Raw genomic sequence first — 11,494 nt, forward strand, 5'->3', positions numbered from 1 at the left:
TATACGCAAGAGTGGTACGAGGCATGGGATTTTCATGGGCACCCCCATAATTAGGGCCACAAGTTCTCATGAAGAAATGGACCCCAAAAAGAAGAAAGCTAACAAGCCTTTTCCATGCTCCCACCACCACTACTATTTTTGTCCACTTGGGTTGCCTTGGACTTTGCTTTTTCAATAACCTTTAAACTATAATATATAAATATTTTTGGCTCTTCTTTTTCCACAAGAATATGCGCCACTTTTTAAAATTTTTTTTCCCTATATTCGTGTATATATTCATTGCCTTATTCTAGTACGAGTGGCCACATTCATAGTCAACTTTTTCTTTAGAGAAAATTTATTGAAAATATGGTTGTATGAATTGGAGAATCCAAACCCTTTTTTGAGTTGGCTACCTCCTCCATTTTTGAATCGACAAACTCCTGTTTGCTTCTTAATTTTCCATGATTTGAGAGATTTTGATTTACTTTTCAACACTTTTGAGGAGATTAAATAGGAAATTGCACTAAATATGGTTAAAAACCTATAATCTTTAACACTACAATTAAAAGACAGAAGAGCCAAAAAAGAAAAACAAGGGTCCGCGCAGCAAACGGAGGCGCCAAATTTCGAGGGTGGGTTCTTTAGTGGAAAGAGCAATCAATAAACAGTTGGTGTGGCGTCTCGACGTTGTGGGGGAATTCTCTCTTCTTCTTAAAATTTTCCTTGAATTCTCTAGTTTAAAAGGGGAAAAAAACCAATACCCATTTTTTGTTTTTTGCTTTCTATTCATTGATTCATTTGGTTATGGTCAGTTTCACGTTTTAAACACCAAAAAGAGAAGAACCCAGATTCAGATTTTGCTGTATTTTGTTGTGAGTATTGAAATGTTCCTTTTTTCTTATTGTTTTTTTAGTTTAATTCTCTGTGATTTGGGTTTTGTTTTGCCATGAGTAGAGATGAAAATGTTCATATATATATACGTATTTCTTTTGGTTTCTGAATTATTTTAATGCAAAACTTGGATCCAAAATGAGTTTTTTAAGAAGAAATTAAAGGATTAGATGCATTAAAAAGTTTGGTCAGTTGGCCTGATTATCTTTGTTTTTCATTGCTTCTTGATATTGCAGAGGGGATTATAATGGCTGCTAGTATAGCTTATGTAGGTGGTCATTTGCAATATGGGGTGAACTTTTGCATGGGGCAAAGTTATAAACAAGCTATTTGGGCCCCTAGTGTGACATTCAATGGATGCCTACAAAGAGAACTCTCATGGTATTTGTTAAGAATCTCAATTTTAGTCTATTTAGTTTCTAATTATATCTATGTATGATTGGTGCTTTTGTGAAGAATCTTATTTTTATTGTAGAGTTTTAAGTTTTCAACAAAGCTTCTTATTTATATCTATGGATTCTTTTTGGGAGATTTTTCCAGGTCATGTGGTGTATCCAAGTTTCTGCAGATCCGTAAGTGTAATTTGTTTCAATCTCGAACGAATGAGAATTGGAAGTCCTTTGGGACAGTCATCACTTCTGCTTACTTAAGAGATGGTTCAACAAAGTATTTCGATTTTGCTGTCATTGGTAGCGGTGTTGCAGGTCTTCGTTACGCTCTTGAAGTTGCGAAACATGGATCTGTTGCGATTATCACTAAGGCTGAGCCTCATGAGAGTAATACGAACTATGCACAAGGTGGTGTTAGTGCAGTCCTGTGTCCATCTGATTCTGTAGAGAGTCACATGCAGGATACAATTGTAGCAGGAGCTTATCTTTGCGATGAGGAGACTGTCAAAGTTAGTTCCGGGATTCTTTCTTTTAATTAGCAGGTTTTCGTCATCGATCCTGACTGAGGTTCTGGTCTATTTGTTCAGGTTGTCTGTACTGAAGGACCTGATAGAATCCGAGAATTGATTGCAATGGGTGCTTCGTTTGACCATGGTGATGATGGAAATTTGCATCTGGCAAGGGAAGGGGGTCATTCTCATCACCGAATTGTTCATGCTGCCGATATGACTGGACGAGAGATTGAACGGGCTTTACTCGAGGCAGTTGTCAATGATCCTAATATTTCTGTGTTCAAACACCATTTCGCAATCGATTTGCTTACTTCCCAGGTTCATATCCGCCCCATTTGGTGTCGATAACTATAACCTATATTGAGACTTGTATAACATTGTGCTAAAACGAAAGCCTTGATGGTTTGCAGGATGGTTCCGACACGGTTTGTCATGGCATTGATGCTTTAAATACTGAAACGCAAGAGGTGAAAACATGGTTTTATCTTAATAATCTTTTTCTACTTTCATTTAGTATTATTTTCTGAATATATTTCATGTATATAACTCGAAAATAATTGTTTTTTGTTTTCTTTTCTTTCCACTGGCTCTTGCAGGTTGTCCGCTTCATTTCAAAGGTAACTTTACTCGCATCCGGTGGTGCAGGACATATCTATCCTTCAACAACAAATCCTCTGGTACTCTGTTGTTTCGAGTTTTCCCTTCATTTCATTGTTTCCCTTGTTTGTTGCTTTATCACTCAAACTAGTGCTTATATAGGTGGCGACCGGGGACGGGATGGCTATGGCACATCGAGCTCAAGCTGTGATTTCCAACATGGAGTGAGTCATAATCATCTATGTGATTAATTTGTTTTTCTGAATTTTGATATAAAAGATACAATGTAGTTCATAATACGTAATGGAGTTGTTTTTGATTCTTTGTATTAGATGAGATCATCTTTTGGTTTATGATATACAAATGGATTTGGGTTGTTGGAGTTTCTTTGACTGTTTTCATGGAACTATTGTTTCTCAGGTTCGTGCAATTTCATCCAACAGCCTTGGCTGATGAAGGTCTTCCTATCAAGCCAAAGAAAACTCGAGAAAACTCATTTCTTATTACCGAAGCTGTAAGAGGTGATGGAGGCATCCTTTACAATTTAAGCATGGAACGGTTTATGCCTTTGTACGATGAGAGAGCTGAGCTTGCTCCTAGAGATGTCGTGGCAAGAAGTATTGATGATCAACTCAAAAAGCGTAATGAGAAGTATGTGTTGCTTGATATAAGTCATAAACCGAGAGAAAAGATCCTCTCCCACTTCCCGAACATAGCTAATGAATGCCTCCAACATGGCCTTGATATAACTCAGCAGCCAATTCCCGTGGTTCCTGCTGCTCATTACATGTGTGGTGGCGTGCGTGCTGGGCTCCAAGGAGAGACGAACGTGCATGGCTTGTATGTAGCTGGTGAGGTTGCATGCACAGGTTTGCATGGAGCAAATAGACTCGCTAGCAACTCATTACTTGAGGCTTTGGTTTTCGCACGAAGAGCTGTCCAGCCCTCTATCAATCACATGAAGAGTTCTAGTCTTGATCTTAGCGCTTCGAGCTTATGGACCTGTCCACTTGTCCCAAAATCACTAGGGAGTGATGTAATGCACAAAATATTAAGGATAACAAAGGAAGTGAGGAAAGAACTACAATCGATCATGTGGAAGTACGTTGGGATTGTTCGATCAACTTCAAGACTACAAGAAGCCGAGCAAAAGATTGGTAAGTTGGAAGCCAAATGGGAAACATACTTATTTGAGCACGGGTGGCAGCAAACAATGGTTGCCCTCGAGGCTTGTGAAATGAGAAACCTCTTTTGTTGCGCAAAGCTAGTGGTGAGCAGTGCCCTTGCTAGGCACGAGAGTCGTGGACTTCACTACATGACCGATTTTCCTCATTTGGAGGAAAGCAAGAGGCTACCCACAGTGATATTCCCGAGTTCCCATACAACCGGCACATGGAGTTCACGACAACTACACCAGCAGCCTATAGTTAATTCCATGGTCTGATTCTCTATTCATCTTCCAAAAATCTTGTATTTATCACATTATAGTTTATCAATTATTTCATAACTTGCATTGAAAAACCTTTGGCAAGGAAATAGATCTGCCTTTATGGCATATTTAGGACAACTTCAAAGAAAAGCTAAGGTTGTCTTTGTTTTTCTTTCACCCATCTTAACTGCCTACGATTCATTCCTATGGAAATAAAGAAAAGTGTTTCATTCATCTTAAAATGATCATATCATGCTTTATACCTGCAAACCAATGATTGCTACGGTAAAAGTATCATGAAATCCCCTATATTAGGAGTCAAATTGCATTTTGCCTCTTTTATATTAGTATGAGGCACACATTCTATTAGCTATTCTAGTTTTTAACCGTACAAATAAATGAAATTTTTAACAAAAAAAAGATTAATTTGCTCTTTGATATGAGATGCATGGATTAATTTGCCTATTTTTTGAGTAAAAGGGATAAAATATAATTAATTCATAGTACAAAACTTTCATAATAACCGCATCTTATCAGATTTCATATTAGCCATTGTTATCTATATTGCTCCAACTTTTCATATTTTTTAACGTATCTGTGTATGTGTATGACATCCATCTTGTACATATATTGGTACCCACTAATATCTTCTAAATATATGAAGAAATATAGAAAAATTGAACATATATATTAAATACATACTTGTATCTATCACACTTAAATCTGAGTAGAATAGTTATATTTAGAAGATATTCAAAGGGTATCAAGGTAAGGATAATCTTCTTGTTCCTGTTGCTTAAAGGTGCTTCAAACTTTTATTGTTGTAAATTTCCAATGCATTATCTTAATTGGTAAGCTAATTTTGAGATTCGTATACCTGCCTCCTTTTTTTACTTATGTTACTCGGACAGTGGTGAGTGTTAGAATAGGGTACATTTTCAATTTCTAGTAAAATGTTGGGTGCTATCCAATATCAGCATCGTTATCTTGATTAGACAATTGGTCTCTTTACGTTGAAGAGGCGACAACTCTTCTGTTCTCAATGCCAGAAAACATAATTACCTGGTTTTCAGGCAAGAACATGTTACAATGTCAGGAATCTGTTCCTGGAAAGATCATGTCCCCAAACCGTATGGATAAGAATACAGAACCTGGGAAAATGTGTACAGAAATTTATGGAACAAATCCAACACATGTATTAAACAAGGCCTATTTTTGCATCGTGTCAAAGAAAAAAAAAAAACAATTTATCTGGCCAAGGAAAGGATAGATTTCTGTACACATTCTAGAGACCATATTCTGAGTTCAGCCTTCTATCGAGTCTTGAACAACCAGTTCTGTAAGTTGCTGAGGGTGAATCTAGAATATTATTTTAGGGTAGAGATGAATGATAAATTTTTGGGGGTCAAATTATAGTTTTATCATTATATTAATTTATAATTTCATAAACTTTCAAGGAATTAAAAGGTATATTTACCATTTTTGAGGACCGAGACCACTGCATGTCCTCCTTATCTACGCCCTTGCTTCGGATATCTAGCTCTCATTAACATTTTCAAAACAATTTGCATTTTATCCTTCATATTAAACTTCTTGGTTCTAGTAATCTTTTTTATGCATGTTGATTGTGAGTTAAGAGGTTTTGCTTGAAGGCGAATAAAGAGCTAAGTGTGGGTAGTTGATAAGTGCCTACTTGTTATACATTTTCAGTCCTTTTCCACCTCAGCTTCAGCTTATTTTGAAGTGAAATTGCTTGTGATTTAGTGTTATACTAAGATTTTAGGGTTTAGGTTGCAGTGTAGTTAATATAGTTGTTTGGTGATGATTTTTAGTATTTTAGCATTCAGACAAATTGTCCCTGTTTAAGTAGGAGTCAATCAGTGGTCAACGTTGTAATGAAACTAAGGTTAAGTTACGACGTGGTTCATGAAGGTGGAATAAGGAGTGACAACCCAATAGCTGAAGTCACGCCATGGATGCAACTAATGTTGCAATGTCGTGAAGTCTAGAGGCCAAAGAGAGGCATTGTAGTGACCATGTCACGACGTGGATCACTTGATGTCGCGATGTTTCAACACCAACTATTAGAGCCCTAACAGTTACTCAAGGGTAAAGAGTGGAAAATCAAAACTAATTCGCGAGGTTTCGAAGATGAAGTTGTGATGGTGCATGCAACTGACAAATTAATGAAGGCGACTTTGATCATTTCGCACGTTTGATGTTCAAACTCTGAATGTATGCTGGAACTTCAAGTTGATCCATGGAATGAAGTTAAACTTTGCTGAATTTCAAGTTTTTATGAAGGATCTTTCTCTTTAGTTTACTTTTAATTCTTGTTGTTAATTGTGAAATCATGATGATGAATGTAGATCAAATTGCTTTAGTTTTCATGTCTATGGTTGGGTTGTCAATGTTAAACTGATGAGATGTTTGGTTGATTGACTTGGTTGATGAGCTTAACATGTTTTTCCTTCTCAACTTAAAACATGCATTTAGGTTAGGGAAAATTAAAGACGGAAATTAATCGGAATTAAGTCAATCAACTGTATCAGAATCGAGAAATTCGATATATGTTGAATCTAGAGGCCAGAGTTGCAATAGAATGGTAAACCTTAAGATTCGAAGTGAGTTAAGAGATCGTGGAGATTTAGGGCTAATAACTGTATGTTGAATCAATTTAAAATTCCACTCCATAGTTGTTAGGTGGATATATCAATCACTATCATAGCTTGTTGAAAAAAAAATATTAATTGAGAGTGTTTTGTTAGTGTTTAGAGTTCTCTTAAGTGTCTTAATATACTGATAATGATTTTCTTTCGATTAGGCCAATAATTCTATGTTGGAGTAGATTGATAATTTGCTCCACTAGTAGTCGGGTATTGCAAACAATTCGAGGATAATAATTCCTTTAAGAGTATTAAGTTGCAAAAAATATAAAAGTGACTATGTGTGCATACAAATACAAATTCATATATCAAGCTCGAAATTCTCCTACAGCTTGAAGTTGGAATTTATCTTTTGATTCTTGATAGAAGTTCATTCAGTTTGACGCTCTTACTGAAAGTCAAATCTATGGATTGGGCAGATACAAAAATGATTCTGATTTCAATGTCACGAATTTGAACGTTATAATAACTACCGGCTCTAATTCTTTCACTTATCTTCTGAAACAAAATCCGCTTAACACATACAAAAAAAAAATCATTATTATTCCAATATATTGTTACAGCATAAATTACTAACATATAAATATATAATATCAAATTTCTCAACCAAAATTTATAAACAAAGTAATTATCTACTTGAACTAAATTAGGTTATTAGCTTGAGATTTTAACTTATGCTGCAGCAATTACGAATTTTGTTCAAGCAAATGACTAAAACAACTTTAAAATTTTAACATTAATACTCTTCTCCTCAGCCTTCAAATTTAACCCTGAAAAACTTCTCCATATCATCTCTAGTTTGTACTATTGGATATGAAATATATTTTAAAATGTTGGAAAATATTGAACATGACTATTTTTTTGAAAAATTATGTTTGAAATTTCCGACAAAAAACACTTTAACAAAAAAAAAACATTTTATTGAAAAATTATCTTAAGATTCTTGAGGATAAAAACCATCAAATTTTCTCAAATTTTCAGATTTCAATCCAACAACTGTATTTTTTGCTTTAAAAAAATTGATCAAGCAACTCAAATTAAAAAACCTTCAACCTTAAACGATGGTAGATGTTGTTGTGGCATCCCGCAGGGCAAAAAGCATGCCCTCCATGACACGTTTTATAATGAAAGCATGCCTTACATTGCATAATTTTGCCCTGTAGGCACTACATCAACAGAAGTCACTCTCTGCTAGACGCACTTTTGTCACGTGTCGGTATGCCAAATCAAAATCAACCTATTTTCTTAAATAACCGAAAAACAGACATATTTCCCTTTTATTTTCTCAAATTCGACATTTATATCTAATTTTGCCAACAAAAGATACTACTACTGTAATGGCCCAAATTCAAAATTATCGGAATAGTGGTTTCGTAACCACAAATCCGATTTAAAGAGAAATTTATTTTAATATTTTTGCATGAATATTGATATGATAGGAAAAATCGTATGAAAATATCGATAGAAAAATTTTACTGATTAAGCGGTTAGTTAGAAAAAGAAATTATTGAAGAAATTAGGTAAAAATAAGATATCGAGACTTCGATCTCGTAAAACCGAGTCAAAAATATTTTTATAAATATTGATGAAGTGTTAGTATTGTGAAATGAGGAGGGACATAAATTGAAAATAACCCCAAAAGGAGATATTTTGGGCGGCATACGCTGAGAAAAATCAGGAGAATTGAAGAAATAATGGTAAAATTGGAATATTACAAAATTTGCTTTAAAAGTTAGGACTAAAGTGGAATTATCTAGATTTCTCTTTATTTTTCTGCACTCTCATCAGCCAAAAAACGTCCTAAGGGTTTCTTCAAGCTGGTTTTTCATAATTTTTGCACCAAGTGAGTTAATTCTTGCCTTTTCTTGTAATTTTGTGTTTCTAAGACTTTTACAACTAGGTCCTATTACTAAATTCATTAGTTTTGATTTTATGAATGATATTGAAAGTTGATATGAACATGTGCTGGAAGTTTATGAGGAAATAGGATGAAATTGATGCTTTAATTTGTTTATGAGATGATTTTATTAGGTAATTCCAATAGAAATTGATTTGTAGGACCTAATTGTGAAAAGTTTGGAATTAAAGTTTAGTGCTGAAATTCTGATTTCCAAAGGTTATAAGGTAGTTTAAAGTGGTATAATAAAGTGTTGATTGAGAAAAATCAGCTCAATTGAGAGGTTAATTTGAGCAGGGACGAAATTATCATTGTTGAAAGTTTAAGGGAAAAATGGTAATTAACACCATGCACTAAAACAGTTTTGGACAGCAGCAGTACTCTGACTTTGAAAATTCACCAAAAATTGTAGAGATCTAATTAGATGATGAATAAAATATGAAATTAAAGCTTATTGAGTCTAGTTTCTTATAAAAGAAACGGTGTAAGCAATAGAATTGTAAATCATGAGATATAATAGATTTTGTGAGATAAGGTCAGAATGAATTCGGGTTCCCCTGTTCTGACTTTGGAAAATCATTAAAAATTGTAAAAAAATGATTATGGGTTATAATTTATATTCTTAGAATCCTTAATGAATCTATTTTCTGAATAAATAAAGGGAAGCATCATCCTAATTCTGTACAATGAGATAATTAATTTTTAGTGAAGAGGGGTCAGAACTGTCATACAGTGAAACAGGGGAAACTTTAAGGAATAAACTGTACTTATTGGCTAAACCAAAAATTCTGAAATTTTTATGGTAAGAAGATATGTGAGTCTAGTTTTAGGGAAAATTAACGGATCTTAATTTGGAGTTCTGTATCTCAAGATATAAATAATTTAGTGACTGTGACTCAGTGAGGCAGCTTTGAATGCACTATAAATAATAATGGAATTGTAGAGAAAGTTACACATGAACATGAAATGTATTAGATTAATGATTAAATTTATTTATTTAGATCCGGAAAATTCAAATACGAAGCAAGATCGAGGAAAAGAAAAAGTTCGGGATTAGTAGATTTTTGGTTACGAACAAGTGTCGAGGTAAGTTCGTGTAACTTGAATTATATTCTTAAATGCTTGAAATGTTTGTTATTGTTGTGAAAATGAGTTGTATGTTTATTGTATGATAATGGTTGAAGTATTGATATACTTGATGAAAAGAGAAAATAAATCCCGGTTGAATGAAAGGAAAATTCGATGGATCTCGAAAAGGAATTGACGGTAAAAGGATCTAGCCGGACGGGTGATCCTATCTGATATAGCCCTCCAAGAATATGTGGAAAATGGATTTAGCCCGGACGGTAATCCAATTAGGTCTCAATTTAGCCTGACTGGTAATTCAGATCCAAGCTCATTAGAGTAATTGTCGCTTGCGGGATTTAGCCTGGACCGGTAATCCCGACAATACTCGTGAGTTTATATTACAGTGATTTAGCTCGACCGTAATCCCATTGTAAGGATGAGGTTCATGGAGTGTGCTCTCTGAAATGGAAATGTGCATATGAATATGAATTGACGGACTGGATTTGTACACTTAGGTGTACCTCGAATATCCATCAAATTCCAAGTAGTTCAACGGGATAAATATGGAAAAATAACAAGGAAATGGAAATCATGGAATTGATGAGCTCATCAATCATTTATCTTTGTAATGAATTTGTATGAGGTTGAGTTTGTATGTGATAGGTATATGTTTATGTGAATTGGATGTGTGCTTGTGTTATTAAATGATGGATGTATAAGTATGGTAAGTATAATTCTGTTGCATGAACTTACTAAGCACAAAGTGCTTACCTGCTTTTTTTCCCCTGTTTGTAGAGTTAAGAGCTCGGAAGTCAGTTTGGTCGGAGACACATCACACTATCAATCTCGAGATCTTGGTACATAAAGGAACTTTATTTTGGAAATCAATGGCATGTATAAGCTAGTAAATTAGATGTTAATGTGAAATGAATGTATGGTTAGCCATTGGTGTGGCTAACAAATTTTGGTTTTGGTATGTGATGAAATTATCTTATGAATATGATAAATCTATCTTGAAAAAAAAATTCGGTAAAATCTGGTAATGCCTCATACTCTATTTCGACGACGAATACGGGTAGGGGGTATTACAACTACAAGTGAAACTTTTTTTTATATAATACTAGGGGTAAAGAATGGGGCCAACACTGTTCAAACTCGTGCCAAATGAACATCTAACAAAAACTTTGATCACCACTTCATTTAAGTCAAAACATTAAAAATAAAATTTAATAAACTTAAATCAAATATAAAAAATGAAATACAAATATGAATTATCAAAACTTTCATTTTTTTAATTATAAAAAAACTGAAATTAGTTTAAATCCAACTTTTAAGTCTAGAATTCAAATTTTTTATAACTTAGTCTTAGCTTGATAGAATTACACCATTGAGAACAAGTCATTCGGTGATCTTTTTCTAGTCTTTTTCCCCTTAAATAAGGGGGAGGATGCCAGCCAACATGTGGCGGTAAGCATCGAGTTAATTAAATTATTAGTAAATTTATATTTTTATCGTTTAGCTTTAAAATTTTATAAAATGATGACTAAATTATTCAAAAAATTTCATTTAAGTTATTAGCAATTAAAATTATTTTTGTATGGCCTTGCCCTATTTGTAATGCATGTACCATTGAAAGTTCTAATTTCACTTCTCTTTTATAGTTCTTTTTTGTTTTTTCAGGAAACAACTTTATAACACCGTGAATTTATGAACAAAAATCTCAAAAGCTTTTTTCTTTGTTCTCCAATACTGCTTATTAAATCGACTTGAATATAATGTATGTATTGCTGAATTCTAGCTTGAAGCTTACTAATTAAATTTTTGAAAAATAATTTAACTAATCACGTGAATAATTTTTTAAATAATTTAATGACTTAAATAAAAATTTTCTAAAATTATTTAAAAATAATTATCTTTGGAAAATGTAGATAGACCAGTCTATTAATGTCACCTATAGCAGAAAGTAAAGTAAACAACAGTTCTTTCAAATTTCAAAGAAAAAGCTAATGGGCCATATGGACCACCACCATGGCTGATGCTTTAAAGTTCAAAGAAATGGTGAT

The 11,494-nt window shown here is 33.7% G+C and overlaps 1 protein-coding gene across 7 annotated transcripts; it reads left to right on the forward strand.

Annotated features, from left to right (window-relative positions):
• Positions 1-271: 271 nt before the first annotated feature.
• On the forward strand, positions 272-4,034 carry LOC105768697 (L-aspartate oxidase 2-a, chloroplastic). Of its 7 annotated transcripts, XM_052633658.1 has the most exons (9): positions 273-671; positions 795-854; positions 1,110-1,254; positions 1,414-1,771; positions 1,850-2,092; positions 2,185-2,241; positions 2,371-2,451; positions 2,534-2,595; positions 2,792-4,034. In XM_052633658.1, the coding sequence occupies exons 3-9, from the start codon at positions 1,121-1,123 to the stop codon at positions 3,813-3,815; spliced, it is 1,959 nt and encodes a 652-aa protein (XP_052489618.1). In that variant the 5' UTR covers positions 273-671; positions 795-854; positions 1,110-1,120; the 3' UTR covers positions 3,816-4,034. The 7 variants fall into 7 exon arrangements, with proteins under 7 accessions (XP_052489619.1, XP_052489620.1, XP_052489621.1 ...); XM_052633659.1 differs by having other exon boundaries at positions 272-854; positions 1,404-1,771; XM_052633660.1 differs by lacking the exon at positions 795-854 and having other exon boundaries at positions 272-671; positions 1,404-1,771.
• Positions 4,035-11,494: the final 7,460 nt, after the last annotated feature.

This window comes from Gossypium raimondii, chromosome 7 (assembly GCF_025698545.1).
Source record: "Gossypium raimondii isolate GPD5lz chromosome 7, ASM2569854v1, whole genome shotgun sequence".
In the NCBI taxonomy this organism is placed as follows: Eukaryota; Viridiplantae; Streptophyta; class Magnoliopsida; order Malvales; family Malvaceae; genus Gossypium; species Gossypium raimondii.